This window comes from Fukomys damarensis, unplaced genomic scaffold, assembly GCF_012274545.1.
Source record: "Fukomys damarensis isolate Sample0158 unplaced genomic scaffold, DMR_v1.0_HiC HiC_scaffold_22, whole genome shotgun sequence".
NCBI lineage: Eukaryota > Metazoa > Chordata > Mammalia > Rodentia > Bathyergidae > Fukomys > Fukomys damarensis.
In genome coordinates, this window is record NW_022900934.1 from 11,994,424 (window position 1) to 12,016,815 (window position 22,392).

The 22,392-nt window shown below is 42.8% G+C and overlaps 1 protein-coding gene across 1 annotated transcript in view; it reads right to left on the reverse strand.

Annotated features, from left to right (window-relative positions):
* Positions 1-22,392, reverse strand: part of Arfgef2 (ADP ribosylation factor guanine nucleotide exchange factor 2) — an 82,677-nt gene that overhangs the window by 15,990 nt on the left and 44,295 nt on the right. The window contains exons 24-33 of the mRNA XM_033767089.1: positions 21,800-21,958; positions 20,848-20,995; positions 19,280-19,379; positions 17,122-17,162; positions 16,854-17,023; positions 11,010-11,161; positions 6,968-7,140; positions 4,668-4,828; positions 2,705-2,835; positions 2,453-2,582 (exon numbers count right to left, since the gene is read on the reverse strand). Of these exons, the coding sequence (XP_033622980.1) occupies positions 2,453-2,582; positions 2,705-2,835; positions 4,668-4,828; positions 6,968-7,140; positions 11,010-11,161; positions 16,854-17,023; positions 17,122-17,162; positions 19,280-19,379; positions 20,848-20,995; positions 21,800-21,958 (1,365 nt within the window). The remainder of the gene's footprint in view (positions 1-2,452; positions 2,583-2,704; positions 2,836-4,667; positions 4,829-6,967; positions 7,141-11,009; positions 11,162-16,853; positions 17,024-17,121; positions 17,163-19,279; positions 19,380-20,847; positions 20,996-21,799; positions 21,959-22,392) is intronic.

A 22,392-nucleotide genomic window follows, 5' to 3' on the forward strand; every position in this document is an offset into this window, starting at 1 on the left:
CCATGCTAAAAAAAAAAAAAAAAAAAAAACAGGTAAATTTGGTTACTTGGAAGCTAAAATATTCCCAAACTAAAAAGGAAATACAAATAACAAGGCAAAATAAACTGAAACTTATATATGTATGTTATTCATACACTAAAAATAAATCAATGGAGGCTGGGGATTTAGCTCAGTGGTTCTGGTTCCTGCCTCGCAAGTGCAAGGGCCTGAGTTTGATCCTGGGTACCGAAGGGGTGGGGGAGTCAATGAGAAAAAGTGTATAACTGAATAGGGTAAGAATATGAAACAATTCATTAAGAGAAGAAACACAAATGATCAAAGAGGGAAAGTTGGCAACCTCACTAGCAACCAAGAAAAACCTTTTAGTGTTACGTTTTTGGCCTAGCAAGTCAACAAAGATGGAACAAATGAAAGAGCTGGAGTGGGATGGAGAAACAGGAATTCTCATGCTTTGCTGACAGAAGCGCAACTGGCTGGATCTATCTGGAAGTCAACTCAGAAGCCTGTACAAAAAGGTTCGGGAACAGGCAAGCCCAACCCGAGACTTAGGGTGGCAAAAAGAAAGACATGAAGAACACAAGGAAAAGTGTAGCTACAAAAAATGTTTGCTTTAGAGCTACTTCAAGAAAGAAAAACTGATCTTAAGTGAAATTAATAGGACACATGTGTACATACATGTATAGTTTCTCTGGTGTGATAAACTGAAAGTGTAAATAAGGATCAAAATGTACAACTGATATTGTGTAATAGGAAAAAAAGGTCTAAAGGTGTTGGAGAAATGGGAGGGGCGGGGAAAAGGAAGAAGGGAAGAAAAAAGGAAAAAAATGGAAACAGTCTTTGTAGATAGGGAAGGGTGAGGGGTGAAGGGAGGCAGGGGAACGGGGAAAAAGAACCAAGATACGTCACGTACAGGTACAGGATCCCAATGACGGATGTAACTGTACTGTATACCTAAGAGGCACCAATAAAAAACATATTAAAAAAATGGAAATCACCTAAATGTTTGTAGACTCTGGAACATCCACAATCAGGAATATATATATATATATATATGTATTTTTTTTTCTCTTTCCATTAAATTTATTGGTGCAAGAATATATATATATATATATGTATTTTTTTTTCTCTTTCCATTAAATTTATTGGTGCATTTTAGGTAAAACAGTTACAATCATTGTTGGGATCTTTAAAAAATTTTTTTTTTTTCACAATCAGGAATATTTTACAGTCATTAAAAACTTTGCAGAAGAAAGGTTACTTGTGGAAAATACTTGCATATTATTTAAAAAGCAGTTAAAAAAAAAGAGAGAGAAAGGCTGGGCATGGTGGCGCATGCCTGTAATACCAGCACTCAGGAAGCTGAGGCAGGAGGATTGCTGTGAGTTCAAGACCAGCCTGGGCTACATAATGAATTCCAGGTCAGTCTCAAATACATAGTGAGACCCTGTCTCAAAAAACTGAAGAAAAAAAAAAAAAAGCAGTGCACACAGGGATGCTGTAATTCCAGTTTTGTAAAATGAGAAAAAGTGTTACTCACTGGCACCTGAAGGAGTTAACAGTGGTTGCCTGTGGAAGACAGGACTATGGGTGTTTGAAATTTTCCTTTGTTTTTGTCTGTTTTCTGATTTTTCTGTAATGAATGTGTATTATTTATAAGAAAAAATCATTTATTGCCATACTGGACACTGAACTCAAGGCCTTTGCACTGGGCTATACCCCTAGTCCATTTTTTATTTTAAGACAGGGTCTTGCTAGATTGCCCAGGCTGGGCACGAACTTGTGATTTTCTGGCTTCAGTCTCCCAATCAATGTGCTATGATTACATGTGCCATACCATGTCCAGTGAAAAACTATTTTAAGATTAGAAAGCTCTGCACTACAATTTCACCATACTTAATGCACAAGTTGGAAATTTGCAAAAATATGAACTCTACTTTTTGGACAGCAGAATTTTTCTGTATATACTGGGGTGTTCCTAAAAGCATAGTAAAAAAAGTTACCCTACAAACTAAAGATCTTCAGATTGAATATTGTCTCCCCATTCTTTTACCTCTAGGGTACAGATAACAAAAACACCTACAGGTAGAAAAAATAAAGTCTCCTATGTACAACAGCATCCCTATCTTTAACTTTAGCCCAGCCCTCGAGGGACTGGAGACTTCCCTGTCTCTGCTGCCCGTGGAGGTCTACACCAGCGACAGCTAAGATCACCAGCCAGGAGCTTGCTGAGCTGGCAGGTAGATGGAGGGGCAAGTGGCCAGACTTACTCCTCTCTCCTCTTCACCAGATCTGAAGTGTCTCTGGACTGGGCCAGGAAGAGTGTCTGTAGTTTCAAAACACCTTCATAGCTTGTACTTTAGACCTCAGGGCAATGACAACCAGTCCCATAGAGGCCAGACAGCTTCCGGCCTCTTCGTGCCCGTGTCCAGGCAGTGTGGTAATTCTCACCTACCTCTGACTGTTGTTCAGGAAGCTTCATATTATCGAAAATCCGAAACACAATTCTGAACAGGTCCTGCCACCAGTGCTTTTCAAAGGTGTGGCCGTAGCTCTTCATGATCTCAAACATGACCGTGAGTCCTCTGGAGGAAACAAGTCAGGCAAAGAAGAGAGAATGGGCTGGGGAGGGAATGGAGTCAGGGAGTAAGAGAACGAGGCTCATTTCAGTGATGTTAAGATGCCACCACACTGGGGACCTAGTTACCTTGTCCGCACATCTAACTTGCATCTGTTAATGATGCGAGAGAGTTCAAATAAGATGGGGAACCAGCCTCGGACCCAGACTCTGTCGCCAGGAGCTACATTCATATCATCACTGGTGTATTCTTGTAGCACCTACAAACAAAGTCACAGCTCAGAGGAGAACCACAAAGGAGCTACACAAAGACTGAGGCCCCACCTGTTTTCTTCTCCTCAATTCACTGTTCAGTGGGTACAACAGGAAATTCCACAGAGACAGGGAGAGACAATTCCCCGTGCAAAAGACCCTGGAGCAGCTTCCCCACATGAACCCACGCACCTCTGTAAGTTTTACGGTATGTTGAGTGGAACAGATCACAGGAGTCCTGGGGTGGGAGGTATTACGTTAAGAAGGTCTAATGGTGTCAGTGAAATACCCAAGGTGACTCAATACCTACGGTTTTCTGGAATGTTACTGTAACACATAATACTTAAAAGTAGTAACAGCAACTACTATACACCACTTGCTTGCCATGGGCCAGGAAAGGTACAAGTGCTTTATATGGATTAATAATTCTCACAACAATCTCAAGAGGAAGGTCGAGATAATGGATCAATTTTACAAATGAGTTAACTAGGTCATAAAAGCTTAAGTAAACTGTCCAAGGTCATGCAGTCAGATCTGGCAGACTTCTCATGCTCTGGATATGAAACTCCAACCTCATCTATCTCTGAATTCTGACCCCTCTGTTCTGTAACTGCTCTTGAAATACAATGGAATTTCTTTACCAACTCTGGTTACCTAACATTAGGCAATTTCTCTCTCTGTCCTTGAGCTGACTTCCCTGTGGATGGGATATAATTGATCATCTCACAGGTTAGACGTGGGACTAAATTAATGAACTCACAGGAAATACCCAGAATGGTGCCTGACAAGGGCTAAATGCTCAGTCAGTGTTGGTTCTCATTAGCATCACATCTTAATGAGCTCTTTAGGGACCAGAGGGATGCAGCATCTGAGAGGGTTACAGTTCTGTAAAAAATACTAAAGAAATATGTATATGCCATCATAGTTTAGGCATACTTGTTTCTGCCCAATTTCAGTGTTTTGGAACTGTTGTTTAAGCTAAGCAATTCAGAAAGATGAGACAAACAGGAAAACCCCATTTTTCAGGAGAAAACATGGGATGATATTTTTGGTGGCTGTTGTTGCTGGGGATGGAACCAAATTCTTGTGCCTGTTAAGCACATTCTCTACTACTGAGCTACACACTCAGCCCCCAAAGGTGATTTTTTGTTTGTTTGTTTTTTTGAGACAGGGTCTCACACTATGTAGTTGAGACTGACCTGGAACTCACTATGTAGCTCAGGCTGGTCTTGAACTCACAGCGATCCTCTTGCCTCAACCTCCCAAGTGCTGGGATTACAGGAGCACACCACCACTCCTGGCTCCCCAAAGGTGATTTTTATTTCTTTTGGTTTTCTGAGACAGGGTCTCACTATGTAGTTGAGACTGACCTGGAACTCACTATGTAGCCCAGGCTGGTCTCGAGCTCACAGTGATCCTCCTGCCTCAGCCGCCCGAGTGCTGAGATTACAGGCATGCGCCACCACGCCCGGCCCCAAAGGTGATTTTTAAACTCTTAGGTATGTCACAAAGCCATAATATTTCTTTAAAGGGAGGTTTGTTTTTTCTCAAAGAAAGGCCTAGCTCCTTGGGCTTTGCCAAAATATAAAAGCTAAAATACTACTATCTTCTACAAGAACAATTTTTAGAATGCTGTATAAAAGTTCAGTATAAATGAGTAGTTTCATATATACAAAATAACAAAACAGGCATAACCTGAAATGTCAGCATTTGAAATAAGCATCTAGTTTAGGACAAAGACACATTTCTAAAAGAAGGGCTAGGAAGCTTTTGTCTAGGAGCAAAGGTTTTTCCCCCACGGTCCTTCCCCTCCACCCCATGGGCAAGGGGGCAAACGCACCCGAGGCCTCTCAGAGACATATTTCCCACAGAAGCGGATGAGCCGGATGGCCTCCATGCTGGTGTCCGGGAAGGCGGCATTGCAGGCAAACTCTGACAAGCACCTCACAGCATCCTGAAAGGAATCGATGGCTGCGGGGAAATGGTGCTGGAAAATACTTGCTGGGGAAACACAAGGCACATTTTTTTATAAGACAATGATTTAGAAAGGGGTATGAAAAGAGACACTCACAGATACACACATACACACACAATTACCTTGTGGAAATCTAAGAAAAGCACGTAAATATTTTTGAAGACAGTTTTCTTACTAAATTATTCAGAAATGAATGCACTGAGTATACCTTAGGGTAAACTGACTTCTTGAACTCAAGTAGTGATGCCAAGGCCCAAATATCCATTCATTCAATACTGTTTTTTTTGTTGTTTTTTTAAGACAGGCTCTCACTATGTAGTTGAGACTGACCTGGAACTATGTAGCCCAGGTTGGTCTCGAACTCACAGCGATCCTCCTGCCTCAGCCTCCCAAGTGCTGGGATTACAGGAGTGTGCCACCACGCCCAGTGCATTCAACTTTTCTTGAGTGCCAACCACGTGCAGAGGTGACCCTGTGCCCTGCAATTTTCTTGAAGACCAAGATAGTAGCCCATCACCTGACCAAAGGCGGGACCAGGGGCTCCCAGTCAGTCCAGGGTGGAGGACACGTCACACAATCTGTGCTGTCCTGCCAAAGTGCGAATCCTGACTCCCCACCTTACAGCTGTGCGATCTATGGCAAGTTGTTCTTTTCTGTGCATCAGTTTTCTCTTTGGTAAAATGGGGGAAACGACAGAAATGATACAGGGTGTTCTTCAAATTATGTTTTTAAAAAAATTTTTAGTAGCAAAAAAAAATTTGTTTTTAGTAGTTATGTTCTTCATAGTTGCTGTGAACACTGAATCAGAGAATACTAAACCTTGGTCCTTAGGGAAAATTATGAAGTTACTATGAGTCTCTGGTCACATTTTCATCAACTAATCAATGTTTACCCTGTCGTAGGTGTGTTGCTCTTCAAAGGCACCTTATATAATGGATACTGTTGTTGTATTAACACTGAACTCACAGCCAACAGCACCAGGCCGTATGCCCAAAAAAGACTCATCTCACAGGTACTTTCCTCACAAGACACACCTCGGCCTTTCAGTACTCAGAAGCACTGGCCAGCACTCAAGTACTAATCTTAGGTGCTATTTTAAATAGTAAAATCAGCAACAAAAAGCATAAAAAATGTGGCACTCAAAAGACTGCAGAAAGGACACTTTTTTATGGTTTAGAGAGCTGAAACCAGAAGGCAGAATGTCCTCCTGTTCCACCTCAGTTAAGCATGTGTGATTTAACTTTTTTTTGCTGTTCTATGTATGCATGATGTTAGGTTTAGATCTAAAATGTCTTGCAAAAGTCTCATGTCAAGGGCCGGGGATTTAGCTCAGTGGTCCCACCGCCTGCCTCGCAAGCACCAGGTCCCCAAGTTCGATCCCCAGTACCAAAAACAAAGAAAAAGTCATGTCAGGGCTGGGGATTTAGCTTAGTGGTTCCACCACTTGCTTCACAACTGCAAGTTCCCCAGTTTGATCTCTAGCACCACCACCACCACCACCACCACCAAAAGAGCCTCATGTGTTTTGAAGTGGGGTCTTTGGAAGGTGATTGGATCACGGAGGTGAAAACTCATCAATGCATGAATCCATTAAAGACTCATAGCTGAACGTGCTGTGAGGAAGTGAGGCCTGGCTGGAAAAGTGAGGTCACCGGGGAGGGGACCTGGAAGGATATATTCCTGTTTGAGCTCTTCCCTTCTCTCTGCTTCCTGGTTGCCATGGGGTAAGCAGCTGGCCTTTACCATCCCCTTCCCCCATGCTGTTTTTACCTTGGAGCCAGATAACCATGCACTGAACTCATGGAAACCAAAAGCCAAATAAACCTTTCCTCCTTTAAGGTGAAGGTGTCAGGTACTTTGTTCCAGAGACACAAAGTGACTAATACACACATGTTGGCAAATGACTACAAAGCACATAGGTAGTCACTTTGGAGTTACATATACATTTTGGTGAGTTGGTGGATTCAGAAACACGGAACCTGAAAGTAATGAGTACTGACTAACTGTACGGCCTTCACAGCGCTGTCGTGAAGAATATGTGCCAAGTTCTTAGAACACTGCCTGCCACATCGAATCTCAGCAGAAGTAAGGCAAGGAAGCCCCTATAGGTAGTAAAACAGACAACAATTAAGTGGCCTCATGCAGGAAGGAACAGAGGCACTTACTAACGATGTGGCCCGTGGTCTGGAAGGCCAGCTCCACGATGTTCCCATCATGATCAGCGGCTGCCTGGTGGAACACAGCAAAGATGTTCTTCCAGCCTGAGCGGATGTTGGCTGCCTGGGAGTTCACCATCTGGGCAATGCAGCGGATCACCATGTCCCGGATGGTTGGAGACCTGAGGAAGCAATGGGACAGGCTTGTCAGCTACACTTTGGGGAGAGGGGAGAGAAATGAACACAGCTCATCCTTCCGAAGCAGCACGTTAGCACCCCATTTTTAAACACAGTGACCCATACTCCTTCAGGCTCTGGCCCTACTCCTCTTATTTCCATTCTGAACGCAGCATGTCTATAGTTAGAGCTGCTATCCTCAACCACAAAATAACAGATTCAAGGATAAAAAGCCAACTCCATGGCTGGAGAACAAAAGGATGGAAAGAGCCAGGGTCCACAATGGCAATGTGGACTACGGAAACAAAGTTAAGACTACTTGTCTCTTATTTCTTTTAAATAAACAATGCACAGCATGTGAGTGAAGTTATTTTGGATTTCTTTCTCTTTTTTTTTTTTTTTTGGTACCGGGGATCAAACTCGGGTCCCTGTGCTTGCAAGGCAGGCGGTGGAACCACTGAGTTAAATCCCTGGCCGTCATTTTGGATTTCTGGGCAGGGATTATATGTACATGATAGATGCACTAATATCAACCAGATTATACATATATAATTTTTTTTTTTTTGTACTGGGGATTGAACTCAGGTCCTTGTGCTCACAAGGCAGGCCACCAAACCGCTGAGCTAAATCCCTGGCCCTATGCATATATAATTTGAGGTGTGATATTTTAAATTTAATTACCAAATAATACCTGAAGATAGAGAATTAGCCCATGTTCTGAAACAGTGGCAAGATTAAACATGGTACTGACTGAGTATTTTCAACAGATTCGTGTATGTCTTGAAACCTATTGAGATGTACACAATTACGGGGAATACATTATTTCCTAAATAGCAAGAAGCTACACTACACAGATCTACTGCCTCTGTTGCACCAGCTTTGAAAGTTACTAGAGTGGACTTTGGACTGTAGATTTTACTTCCCAGGAATAACATTTACACCTGTGCGCTGGACACAGGCTAACTGGTCATAGGAAAGGCCATTTAGAGAAGGCAAGGAGAAAGGCAAAACAAATGAGCTAGGGCCGAGGATTTTGCCTCAGTGGTTCTGCCACCTGCCTCACAAGCGCAAGGGCCAGAGTTCGATCCTCCATACCAAAAAAAAAAAAAAGAAATGAGCTAAAGGTTCACAAAATAAATATGCCATCTGGAGATTCTACAGGACTGACTATTCACCTAGATAACTCCAGTACCTGGTAAAACTGAATTTGTGGTGGCCTCTCCATGCAGAAAGACACAACTTAGGGCAAGAACTTTTTAAATGTATTTTTTTGTGGTGCAGGGACTGAACCCAATGCCCCACATATGCTATAAATGTGCTCTATCACTGATCTATACCCTCAGCCCTTGAACTGTGTATTTAGTAAAGCAGTTGCCCAACTGTTAAAGGTAATATACAATGATAGTGTATTTTGAAGAATATAACTGGGGATTTGGCTCAGTTGTCCACCACCTGCCTCACAAGCACAAGGGCCCTAGTTCGATCCCCAGTACCAAAAAAAAACATTGGACATTTTGAAGAATATAGAAAAAGCATAATGAATATTAAGCATTATAAACTATGGAACATTTAGCAGCCACACAATGTTTTTTGTTTTTCAGATTTCTTTCTTTTTTTGGTACCAGGGATCAAACTCGGGCCCTGTGCTTGCGAGGCAGGCAGCGGAACCACTGAGCTAAACCCCCAGTCCTGCTATTTTTTTTCTTTTCTTTTTATTATGAGACACAGTCTTGATATGTAGTTTAGGCTGGCTTTGAAATCACTATGTAGCTCAGGCTTACCTCAAACTGGAGGTGATCCTCCTGCCTCAGCCTCCCGAATACTGAGATTATATGTGTGTGTGCTATCACACCCGACAAGTCACGCAATACTTTTCTTTAACATTTGTATAGTTAAGTGGCTTGTTTTTTTAAAAAAACTATTTCTGCAACTCATAATGTTTTATTATATTTCTTTTATTCTCCCTTTCCCACCAGTTTTCCTTTTTTTAGTTTTAACATGGTACTAGGGATTGAACCTGGGGCCTTTAGCCTGAGCTATAGGCCCAACCCTTTTCATTTTTTAAATTTTGAGACAGGATTTATGTTACTAAATTTCCCAGGCTGGGCTGGAAGTTGCTATGCTCCTGCCTCAGCCTCCCAGAGGGCTGGGATTACAGATGTGCACCACGACACACAGCTTTTACCATATTTCAAATTAACTCCTTCACAGCGTTATAGAAGTGTGGAATTACTAAGGTGAAGGGAACAAAAATATGAAGGTTCTTGAACAATATTGCCAACATGCTTTTGAAAATGTTTTAGCAAGTTATTCAATCAACAGTTGCTGGTAGTATTTCTACCCTGACTGCCCCTATAATAAACATGGGGCAGTTGCAGTTTGGGTGGGAAGGCCTGGGCTCAGGGCCCAAGGGGTTCTGGTGCTCAGCTGAGGGAGAACTCAGTGTCCTCATACTCTAAGTGCTATTCCCACAGGTAGGAGCATGTTTCTGTGCACCTGCTAAAATCGGGGGTGATAACAGTCTCTGGGATGGGCTGCATTTTGCTTCTCTGAATACACAGTGAGAAAGAAACCTATCAAGGAGACTTTTCTACTGCTCTTGTATTCGCTACCCCAATAACCCCCTTTGGCTTAAGGCCTTCTAGCTTGTGGGCTTCACTTGCTTTGAAGATCTGCACCGCACATTTCAGGAGAGGAGGCAAACACAAAGAATTGTATCCCCCAAAGCCATCACTGACACCTCTTCCTGTTATGCTCCATGGCTAATTCATCAGTGTATGCTGCTGGCTTCCCCCTAAGAGAAAGCAGAGTCCAATCCACCACTGCCCTGGCTACAGGCCTGGTCCAAACTCACACCACTACAATGGCCTCCGAACTTACCTTGTTGCTTCTCATTTTCCATGGGTAAATGCAGGCTGAGACTTAAAAATACATTAGGTCATTTCACTTCTCTACTTAAAATCCCCCACAACTTCCACCTCTCACAGTGAGCCAAAGTCTTTGCAATGGCTGACAGTTCCTTTGTGGCCTAGGTATCCTGCTACCCCTGGGAGGGACTTCATCTTTATGACTTCCTGCCTTGTTCACGCTGTCCCAGAACTCTGGCCTCCCTGGGCCCCTTAAGTAAGCCCAGATTCCTGTCACAGGGCTTTTGCTTCGGCTGGTCCCATTCCTGGCTTGTTCCTCACTTCCTTCAGGTCTTACCTAAGGTCACCTTGCCAAGCACAGCTTAGCCAACTGCCCCGTATAAAGGTGAGCTTCCACCTCGTCTCTTCACTCCTGTGACATTCTTCAGAGCACGGGCTTGCTACTCATTTATCTGTCTACTCCATGGGAAACAGGGATTTAGTTTTTATGTCCCCACCACTCAGCTGCAACTATGATTAATGCAAGGCCCAATAAAACAAAGCCTGGGAATTGTAATGTTTTCTTTATTGTGCATTCTCTGCACTTCATGGTAGTATCGAGTAGTTGGCAAGCCTAGATAAACACAGGCCAAGAAGCAAGTACTCCAGAGGGACTGGTGTTCTGACCTCCTTTAGCACCTCTGGGGGCAAAAATGCTGGCTCATAGTTCTTGTGCGATCTGAGATTGCTTCAGCAGTGTCTCCTTCTCTACACCCCCTCAGCGCTGCCCCAGTGCTGACGTGTGGCACACCTTCACCAGCTGCTGGGGTGTTGTCTATCCTGGGGAGGTTGTGCAAGGATCTCCGTGTGATTTGCCTCAGGACATGCCATGTGAATCACAATTTGTGAATTCTACTTGCTTCCACCAACAAGGGAGAAAATAAATCAATCACGTTGTCAATGCTAGGAGGAAGTTTAGATCTCAGTGGGGAATCTGACCTAAGGTTTTCCACGGCAATGTACATTACCTATTTTTCTTCATAATATGCTCAAAAGGCCTCAGGAAATCTTTCTGGAAACGGAAATTGGCTAATTCACCCTTCTCCAGAAACTTCATGGAGAGCTGTCTTAGAGAGTCCACAGCAAAGATAGCCACATCTTCATTGGGGTTGCAGCCAACCTGAGCGGAAACAGGAAGGAAGAACAGGTGCAGTGTCAGCATTTGTGGGAGTGGGGCATCAAACTGCAAAGATGGACAACGTACTGCAAAGCACTCACCCGGAGAACGTGCCCACAGAGAAAGAAAAGGCTGTTTCTTAGCTATGATCTGTCCAATTCAATTTTTAGGTACTGGGGATCCTAGGTACCTGGGACTTTGTGCCTGTGAGGCAGGTGGCAGAACCACTGAACTAAATCCCTGGCCCTGTCCTTTTTTATTTAAATGCAATGATGAAAAATCAGTATTATGCATTTAATTAAAAGGGATTTCAAAATGCGCTAGTTTTAAAAAATTATACAATACACATAATAGAAAATTTACCATCTTACGTTTTTTTTTTTTTTTTTTTTTGGGTACCAGGGACTGAACTCAGTACCTTGCACTTGCCAGGCAGGGGCCAGTACCACTGAGCTAAATCCCTGGCCCTCTTAAGGTTTGCTGTTGTATAGGGGATCAAACTGTGGACCCTGAACTTTTGAGGCAGGCGGCAGAACCACTGAGCTAAATCCCCAGCCCTCACTTAAGCTTTTTAAAAATGGGAGTAACTAGGGCTCAAACCTAGGGCATCACAGATGTCCTCATTTTTTCTCTTTTTTTGGGTGGTACTGGTGATTGAATCTAGGCCTTTGCACTTTGTATTTTTTAGTTTTGAGACCAGGGTCTCACTCAATCACTATAACTGCCCAGACGAGGCTCAGACTTGTAATTCTCCTGCCGCAGCATCCCAGAGGGCTTGAATACAGGTATGCACTACCATGCCTGGCTCATCTTAACCATTTAAAGTATACAGTTCAACAATAGTCACATTACTGCATACACAATCTCTAGAACTCTTTCAACTTATAAAACTGAAACTCTGTACCAGTTTTACAATTCCTCAGGTGTTATTTAATTATACCCAAATATATATAAGGTGTCAAAAGATTTCATAAAAAACTTTTTCATATTTTCCTAATATCTGTCACTTAAAGAATAAAACTGAATACCACCAGCCTTGAAAAATTTGGCACAAGTATCGAGGCTTTTCAATTTCCTTGGAAATTACCCATTTATGGTTTGGCTATATTTGGTTTTTTGTTTTTGGTACCGGGGATCAAACTCGGGACTTTGTGCTTGAGAGGCAGGCAGTGGAACCGCTGAGCTACATCCCCAGCCCCCAGTTTGCCTATTTTTTTTTTTTTTCCAGTATCGGGAATGAACTCAGTCAGGACTTTGTGCTTTCAAGGCAGGCGTGCTGCCCTTGAGCTAAATCCCCAGTCCACAGTTTACCTATTTTGAAGGACTGGAGTTACAGGTATATATTTTGTTGGTGCTTTTCAGACTTTCCACCCAAGAAGAATTCCCAAAAGTGCAGCAGCAGAATGTTCCTGGCAGCCCTGCTCAAAAGGGATCTGGGGTATCATGCAGCAACCTGCTCTGTGAGAAATCCTGTGATGTGTAGTCTGACTTGTTTGACTTTGTGTTTTTCAGTCCTGGGGATCAAATCCAAGGCCTCATGCAGGCTAGGCAAGAGCTCTATCACTGCAGTACACCCTCAATGAAAATGTTTTATTTTTAGCAAAAGGATATTTCCCTCCTAAAAATGCAGGTAAAACAGACGCTTCAGGCACACACTGCTTAGTGTATAGCTCTGCTCAACCCAGGTCACACAATTTGCTTCCTACTAGCACATGGCTGTTAAGTGCTAAGCTACAGCTGTTCTGAGAGCTAAATTATAGCTGCACTCAGCCATCCACATTTCTTCAGCCCACAGGATTCTCATGTGCCCTAGCTCACAAGGGGATATGGAACATCTTTCCAAGGTGGTGGAAAGAACTAAGACTCCCACAGTGAGCAACCGAGTTTTCCATGACTAGGTGTTGAACAGCCCTGATTAGATGGAAAGGGCCTCTGTAACAATGCTGACAACCGTGAAATGTCTAATGGTTACCTGCCAGTCCATGTTCCACACCTACGAGTCAGTGGCCCCCAGATAAATGAGAAGTGTCCCACAAAGACTGCTGAGGAGAGAAATTCAAGGTGGGTCAAGTAACTTGTACAAAATGATGTTCCCTCCTTAAAAAGCCCTACTGAATATGAAATGAAGACTTTGAAGCGTTCGGAAATGTTTACTGAAACACTTTTGGACAGTCATTTCTGAGAGAACAAGGGTTCCACAGCTGTCAGCCAAAACATCTTGTGGAGTAAATGAGCAATGTTCGTTCCAGCTTAGCTGTTGCAGTCCTGGACACTACAAGGCAGAGCAATGGTGATGAGTCACATTTGCTTTCTTTAGCAAGTCCACCTCATTGTCTTCAACTGGTCTACTCAGAATTTATTTATCCAGAACACCAGGAAAGATGGTGCTGAGTTAGTTACTGGAGATGGTTACTTTATTTATTTATTTTTAAGTTTATTGGTACTTTTTAGGTATACACTACTGTTACATTCATCATTGGGATCCTGTACCTTTACTTAATGTATCTTGGTTATTTTTTCCCCTTACCTCTGCTCCCTTCATGCCCTCCACCTTTACCTATTTACAAAGACTTTGTTTCCATTTTTTCCCTTCTCTCATATTTTTTCTTTTCCCTTCTTTCCTTTCCCCTATCCTTCTCATTTCCCCTCTTCCTTCAGACGTTTTCTTCCTATTTCACATTGTCAATTATACAATTTAAACCTTATTTACATTTTTAGTTTTTTATAACAGAAACTATTTGGTATTTATACGTGTGTCCTATTTATTTCACTTAAGAGTATGGCCTCAATGTGCATCCACTTAGCTATAAATGTCTCTAGTGTCTCATTCTTTATGGCTGACTAGTACTCCATTTTATAGAAAAACCACATCTTCGTTATCCAGTCTCCTGTTGATGGGCAACTGGGCTGTTTCCAAATTAGCTATAACAAACTGTGACACTATAAACATGGGTGTGCCTATATCACTGTGGTATGACTCTTTCAATTCTTTTAGAAAGATACCTGGCAGAGGGATGGCTGGGTCAAATGAGATCTCTAATCCTAGCTTTTTGTTTTTTGAGACAGGGTCTCACTGTGTAGATGAGACTGATCTGGAATTCACTATGTAGCCCAGGCTGGCCTCGAACTCTCAGCGATCCTCCTGCCTTAGCCTCCTAAATGCTGGGATTATAGGCATGCACCACCACGCCCAGCTTTTAATCCTAGTTTTTTGAGGTAATCCAGTTACGGCGGGGGGGGGGACGGACGGAAGGACGGACAGACGGACGGACCAGGGATCGAACTCGGGCCCTTGCACAAAGCAGGCGGCAGAACTAACTCCTGGCCCTGGAGATGGTTACTTTAGATGAGTGTCTTAGCCTGCACTCAACGAATCATTCCCAAAGCTCTCTCCTCACTATGCCTCAGGTGAAAGGCCGCCTCTAGAGTCCCTCTTTGACCATGTGGTCTCAAGAACTATATGGCATTGCTTGCGCCTTTCCCATCAGTTACTGTATCACACAATGTGGGTGAATTCCACATAGGCAGGGGCACCATCTCACCACCTGCCTCCGACACAAGGCTCTCAGATATTGTGTTAAACAGAGGGTAGGACCTCATTTTGAGTTGATAAGAAAACAAAGAACTTCTATTAGCTGCTGTATCAAGAGCAGAGCAGGCCACACTTAACAATTCCCCCCCATCCACCCCATACTGGGGATTGAACCCAGAGCCTTTGCACTAAACTACTACATTCCAAGCTCTTTTTAAATTCTGACACAGGGTTTTGCTAAGCTGTCCAGGTTAGGCTCAAACTTGTGATCTTTCTGCCTCAGCCTCCCAAAGTGTTGGGATTACAGCTGTACCACCATGTCCAGCTGACAATGCTCACTTCAGTGGGGTGCTAGAGCAGGCCATTACCTGCCTGTACAAGCTGATGGTGCTAAACTCTTCCCTACCTCACACTGCCAGCTCTGAATCAGCCATAGTAAAGTATCAGTACCACAGGTAGATGATAGGGGTCATCTGCCAGCACCCCACTGACTGTTCTATCTCCCAGTGGAAGACTACTTTTTTTTTTTCTTTTTGATTTTTTGAGACAGGGTCTCACTATGTAGTTGAGACTGACCTGGAACTCACTATGTAGCCCAGGCTGATCTCGAACTCACAGCGATCCTCCTGCCTCAGCCTCCTGCATGCTGGGATTATAGGTGTACACCACCACGACCAGCAAGTCATTCTTTTACTAATAATAGTTCCAAGTATCTGTTATAATTCTTCATACCTAGGCCTGAGAAAATTTTCTTAGGATCATGAAATGTATTTTGGTAAGAAAATAGTATTGTCAGCTGGGCGTGATAGCGCATGCCTATAATTGCAGCACTAGGGAGGCTGAGGCAAGAGGATCCCTGTGAGTTCGAGACCAGCCTGAACTAAATAGTGAGTTCCAGGTCAGTCTCAACTACACAGTGAGACCCTGTCTCAAAAAAAAAAAAAAAAAAAAAAAAAAAAGAAAGGAAAATAGTATTGTCATGCTTATATTTTCCTGAGGAAGAAAATCACATCACACATACATCCTTCTGATTGTTTTTTTTTCCACTAATTTTATTAGAGTAAAATGTGTGTCTGATATTTTCTTTCTGAAGTGTATGATGAAACCTGCAGCAGACAGAAAGCTCAGTCTGGCTTATTCCTAGCAGTTGTCAGTTTTAGAAAACAAAGTGTCTTTGGCTTGTTTCTGATTTAAAAACTAATGTTAGTTGTGCACACCTGTAATCCCAGCACTCAGGAAGCTGAGGCAGGAGAACTGCCTTGAGTTTAAGCCAGCCTGAATTATACAGTGAGACCTTGTCTCAAAAAAGCAGAACAAAAAAAGAAACTCAAACCAAAACCAAATGCTAATTTCCAAAACTTGCAGAAAAGTAGTGCCAAGACAATGCAGATTATAAGAAGCTGTGACATTTAATACTGAAGCTCTATGGAATACAACCACACCTTGGGTCATTAAGAAGGCATTTTAGGATTTCAGAATGCTGCTGAGCAAGAATATGTTTGTCCAGTAACTATACTGATCTTTTTGTTATTAGTCTATGTCCTCGGTATAGGATATTAAAGTACTGTCAATATCCTGGATTTTTTATTCATTCTACATAAATTATCTTAAAACTTAAGCAAGCTGTGCTTGACACTGTGTGAAGAATGACTTAATGGCACCTAAAAACCAGGGTCAGTCCTCTGTTTTTTATTTAAAGAAAAAAATAAAACAAAGTTTCATAACAAAATAAGGAGAGAATAACAATAGCTAACAAACTGTGTATCATAATCTTCAAAGTACTTACTCAGAGTACAAGACACAGACCAAAAAGTTTTTTTTTTTTTTTTCTGAGACAGGGTCTTCAGCCTTCTGAGTGCTGGGATTACAGGCATGCACGACCATGCCCAGCAAGATTCTTACAAAGAAGAAACAAACAGATAATAACACAAAACTTTCTTTTTACTGAAATAAGATAAACTAGTGGTATAAAGGAAAAGGGTCAAGTCCGGGATTTAACTCAGTGGTGCTGTGCCTGCCTTGTAAGCACAAAGTCTTGAGTTTGATCCCCAGTACAAAAAAAAAAAAAAGAAAAGAAAAGGAAAAAAGGGTAAATTTTATTGAATTCAGCTGTATACTTCTCTTTTTATACCAATAAAGTGTTTTTTGAGTTTGAAAATTTACCTTATTGAAGTGATCTCCGATCACATGCCATATCCGGGACCACTGCAGTCGGATCCGATTCATGTTGTAGTAGGATATTTCCACGATCTTCTGCAGGCTGAACATGCGAGGGTGGTGGGGGGAAGCCAGTTCGTCCATGGAAACAGCACACAGCCATCGTACAAAGTCAACTACAGACCAGAGCCAACAACACATAGGGAGCCTTATTAGTAACGGATGGTTACAACATGAGGCATCTGCAGTTGTCCCAGGCAAGTCAAATACATACCTATCGCATTTCCATCCAGTCTGGTAGAGCCAGTAAAAATCCTAGGAAGACAATCACAGACGTAGTAAAATCAAAATTATATCTGAAAGAAGTTTTTCACATAGAACATGCAGAGAGGAAATGCCTTAGGTCTGGCACTTCCACCAAAATAAGTGACAAGGCACTGAAATTATAAACTGGTTAGTGGGCTGACAGCAGAAAGTCTACAGAGAGAAGAAAGGCATGCATCCCGGGGGCTGGGAAAAGTCGGAATGTAGCAGCATGTGACGCGATGTCAACGGGGACTGGCAGAGTAAGAACCTCCAAAAAGCTGCTCTCTGTAAGAGCAACAAGAACACTGGCAAAATGATCAAAATTAACTTTTTCAAGGCTGAATATCTGAAACCAAAAGCTAATAAAAACCCAAGGAATGTACTTTTCAAGAAAAATGGCTGCATCGTCACCTGAACAGCAAATGTGTGGCATTTTAACCTGGCCTATTTCCACCGCCCTCTCCTCAACTCCCTCCACAAGATGCCTAAAAATCAACAGCACCAAACTAAAGCTAACTGTGAAGTCAGGAAGCAGCCAACCAACCACTAGAGGGGGCAGAACAGCCGCGAAGTTCTCTGAAAACGCTCCTCTCAAGGAGCTGACATTATCTGACCTAATTCTGACCTTACTCAGGGAAACCAGGCTTCCCTGGGAGCTTTTATCAGAAGCAATCAGTAGTGACGGTTTAACACTGCAGCCACAGGAGGCAGCAAAAACAAGCACTGTGCCAAAAACTTAAAAGGAAAAGCTGGGATGAGAGGACCACAGGAAGCTTTGAAAAGCTCCAACATATTGATTGTGGACTGGCAGCACATGTGGAGGGCTTTGTGCATAAACCAGGAAAGGTACGAGAGCAGCAGTCTTGCCTCCAGTGGACTTTGAGGCTCATACAACCAAGCAAAGGGAAGGGAGAGCTGCAAAGTGCTGGCTGAGTTTTGAGGTGTGCCAAGAGCCCTCAGCAGGCAAAGGCTGGAGACTTGACAGAGCTCTGAGCATCCCAGGACACCTCTGCCTCTAAAGCTACCCCAGCAGAGACTTCAGTGACCACAAGTGAGAAAGAATACGCACTGTACACAGTTAGTTTAGGAAAGTCACTAAACAAAAAAGTAGCAGGGAGGACAACAATAAACTCCGGGATGGGGGTAGGGAATCTGAGAGCCAAAGCTGCCAAATCATATTATTTTAAATGTCTGGTTTTCAACAAAAATTATAAATGTACAACTTATAATCACCGTGTGCAATTTATAATTTAAAATGTACAATTTAGTGTTAGTATACACCAACACCACTAATTTATAACAATTCTGTCATCCAAGAAACAAGATAGCATGGTTTATTTACAGGAAAAGAACCAGTTGAAAGAGACTGTCCCAGAGAATGCTCTGAGGTTGGATGTTCTACACAAAAGTTTTAAAAGTTAATTCTCTTCAATATGTTCAAAGAACTAAAGGGAATTATGTCTACCTATCTAAAGAAAAATTTCAAGTTGGCCTATTTACATTACTCTCTCCCCATGTCCATAGGAAGCCTCACAACCAAAACATCTCATCAGATAATATTAATAAACAGACAGAAATGATAGAAATTCTGAAGTTAAAATTATAGAGTTGAAATAAAAAATTCACTGAAAGAGCTAAATTACAGTTTTGAGAGGGCAAAAGAAAGTAAGCCAGTAAAGAGAAGTCAAATTAAATTGTCTAATATGATGAATAGAAATAAAAAATAATTTTAAAAATGCGATGATAGGCATAGTGACACACACCTGTAATCCCAGCTATTTATTTAGGAGGCTAGGCAAGAGGAGTACAAGTTTTTAGCCCAGCCCAAGGTAATTTAGTGAGATCTTGTCTCTAGGTAAGAAATAAAAGAGCTGGGGATGTAACTCTGTGGCAGAGGACCCCAGGTTTGATCCCTAGTACCAGGTAGGGGGAGTCAGTCTCAGAGAAATGTAGGACACCAAAGAAATACTGGTTGAAAAGTCACCATATTTGATGAAAAACAGCAATTTACACATCTAAAAAGCTAAACAAATTTCAACTAGGATAAACTCTAAAAGCCACAGTGTCTCCAGGGAGGACACCAAACCACAGGGTGGCCCATCCTTGGCAGAGAAGGAGAGCATTACCTGTCCACTGCGACGACCACACTCTGGGAGCTGGTCTCACCCACTGACTCCTGGAAGCTGGCCATCTGCCTTTTATCCACTCCACCACTCACCAAATTACCTGGAACATGACACAGAGAAGCAGTGGAATTTAAGAACAGCTCAGGGCCGGGGATTTGACTCAGTGGTTCTGCTGCCTGCCTCGAAAGTGCAAGGTCCCGAGTTCAATCCTCGGTACCAAAAACCAAAACAAAAAACAAAAACAAAACAGTCCAGTATTGGGAACAAAGTATCTCTGGCAAAGACAAGGAACATAAATGAGAAGGTTCCCCAGGCAAAACAAACAAACCAATCTCACTAATTATAAAACTTAAACTTATGTTTTGGTATTTAAAATACATCATTATTATAAGCTGTCTTGTTTGTACAAACACATTTTACAGTTTTTTACTTAGGTTTTTATAGTATTAAAGACCTTTATTTAGGAAAACAAATTAGATCCAACTGACAGTAATCCAGAGCTCCTAGACGCTTGCTGCTCATGTGTGCTGGATGCCTGACTGCTTTCCAGGAGTTCATGCCAGGCACCCTCACAAGCACCCGAAGGGATGGGTGCGGTGACAACCCCCTACTTCCCCATAGCCCAGGCCTTTAACCACGTTCGGTGCTGTTCCAACCTTTGTGGCAGGCCCTAGCAACCTCCTCCCTGCATTTGGATAGCCCAGGGCTTGAATCTTTTGCTTTGTGACCCTGCTTAAGTCCCTGCATCCTGTGCTTCAGTTTTCTCAATTACAAAACGGGAGAAGAACAGTTCCTATACCAGTGATGGTGAACTGTTTAGCACTTTCCATGGTATATGCGGCCTGCTGCGGCACGCATGCCATAGATCTGCCACCACTGCCCTATAACAAAACCCACTCACTCACTGATAAATGCCAACAATGAAATTAAATCTGAACACTGAGGTTTGAGTTCCAAAAAAAACAACTCATACATTAACATCTTTGTCTTAAAGAGAAAAACAATACACGTGCCACAGGTTCACCAGCACTGCCCCATACAGCTGGGTTGTTACAAAGACTACATGAGTTAAAACACATCAACTGAGTGCTCACAGGTGGCCTGGCACATCCGCTCTCACCCTCCTGACTACTGTTATTCCGTACATCACTGACAAGAGACTTTGAACTATGCAGCCAGAAATAACTACTTCAAAGGAATGCTGTTTAAGAAAAGCCCCCAGTGAAGAGAAGCGGAACCTACCCTTTAAGGTCTAGAGACACAGACACATACGAATTTTGCCCGGTACTAGAGGGGTAGCATTTTTAAAGCAGTAACTCCCCTCTCCCCCGTGGAAGGTTACAGGATAAAGGAACTGTAATGCATCCCGCTGGTTTTGGTAAAATAGATGCTTTGCTCAACAGCTGAATCACAGTTACAAGAGCTGAAGCAGCACGCCCACTTGCATTCATAAACACCCTATCAACTGGCACGTCAGGAAGAGACAGTTTACAGGACAGTCCCAACAGGACAAAAGGGTTCCATCCTAGCGAGCTGATGAATTTGTGACGGTCAGTCAAGGGATTTACCAAGGCCCAGGCCCATGAACTCTTCTCCTGCCAGCGTGTAGCCCTTCAGGCTGCCTTCCCTTTCACGGCCAGACCCAGACAGGTAGCGTGTCTTCACCCCAGTTCCTATGAGCTGAGCAAGTTCCAGCTGGCTGATGCATTTCAAGATCTAAGGAGAAGAAGGCATGAAGAAATGAGTTCCCATTTTACAGCCAGAAAAGCGCACTTGTAACCTGAAGTCAGTCATCATCTTTGAAACAAGCTTTCCACAGGGAGAGTAAAATCTGATGGTCTTAGGATGGCTTCCCCTAGAGGACAGAATGACTGGCCAACCATTGGCAAGAATCCTGGCTACACAACCTTTCAAGTGTGGGTCCTAAAGACAGAATACTGAACACTGCTTTCTTTTTATAATCATTAAAAAAGAAAAAGCAATAAGCAAAAGAAGTTGGCACAGTGAGGTGTTATATAGATATTTATGCAAATTTACTAAGTGCTCATTTTTAAGAGAGAAAAAGTATGCAATTGGAGCAAGAGATTCTGCCCACTGTGCTACTCAATCCGTGGTCTGATCCACCCTCTCCACCTACCTTCCCGTCCACTCTCCCTGCAGACACAACACACTGCCTCACCGGCTTCTGTGCTGCCCCTTTCACGTGGCACTCGCTGTTCCCTGTGCCTGGAAAGCTGCTCACTCCCCTGAGAGACATGTGTGTCTCCCCACGAGAGTTTCCTTGATTCCTGATCACTGTTTCCAGCACCACCCCCTAGTCCTATGTTTTCTTATCATTTACCACTGTTTGGCTTTCTCTGCCTTCAGTGTCAAGAGAGCATGAACTCTGTCTATATGGCCAACTCTTACATTCATGAGATAAAGTTAGGCTTCACATCAAGAAAAGTGGAACTGACCCAGACAGTAACCTGGAATAAAAGGCCAGAATCATGACAACTGAGAAAAGGCAAACAGACATACCTCATGCCAGGAGTTCCCGAGATAGTTGCCATCGGTGTGAGCCACAGTGATAAGTGTCTTTATGGTGTCGATGTTTTTTTGCTTCATTTCTGTGATACTGGAGCTGGCTGTCAGCAGAGAGAAGCGAGCAAGGGCCTGAACATAGGCATCTCGTTCCAGCTGAAATAGAAACCCAAAGGAAATACTGAGATTCCACTCACAACATGGCCATTTCCACATCTGCAAGGCTGCTACACTGGGCTCATCTAGGTTTTTTGTTTTGTTTTAATTTCTGTCTTATTTTTGGTGCAGTATTAAGAACTGAACCTAGGGGCACTGGACCACTGAGCCCAACTCCATTCATTCATTCATTTACTGGTACCAGGGACAGAACTCGGGTCCTTGCACTCATGAAGCAGGCAGCAGAACCCCTGATCCAAATCCCTGGCCCCTCATTTTTTATTTTGAGACAGGGTCTCACTAAGTTGCCCAGACTAGGCTCAAACTTCTAATCCTTTTGTCTCAACCTCCCAAGCAGCTGGGATTATAGTCATGTGTGTCGCAGTGCTTGGCTTATCTGTTTTTTTTTTTTTTTTTTTTTTTTTTTTTTTTTT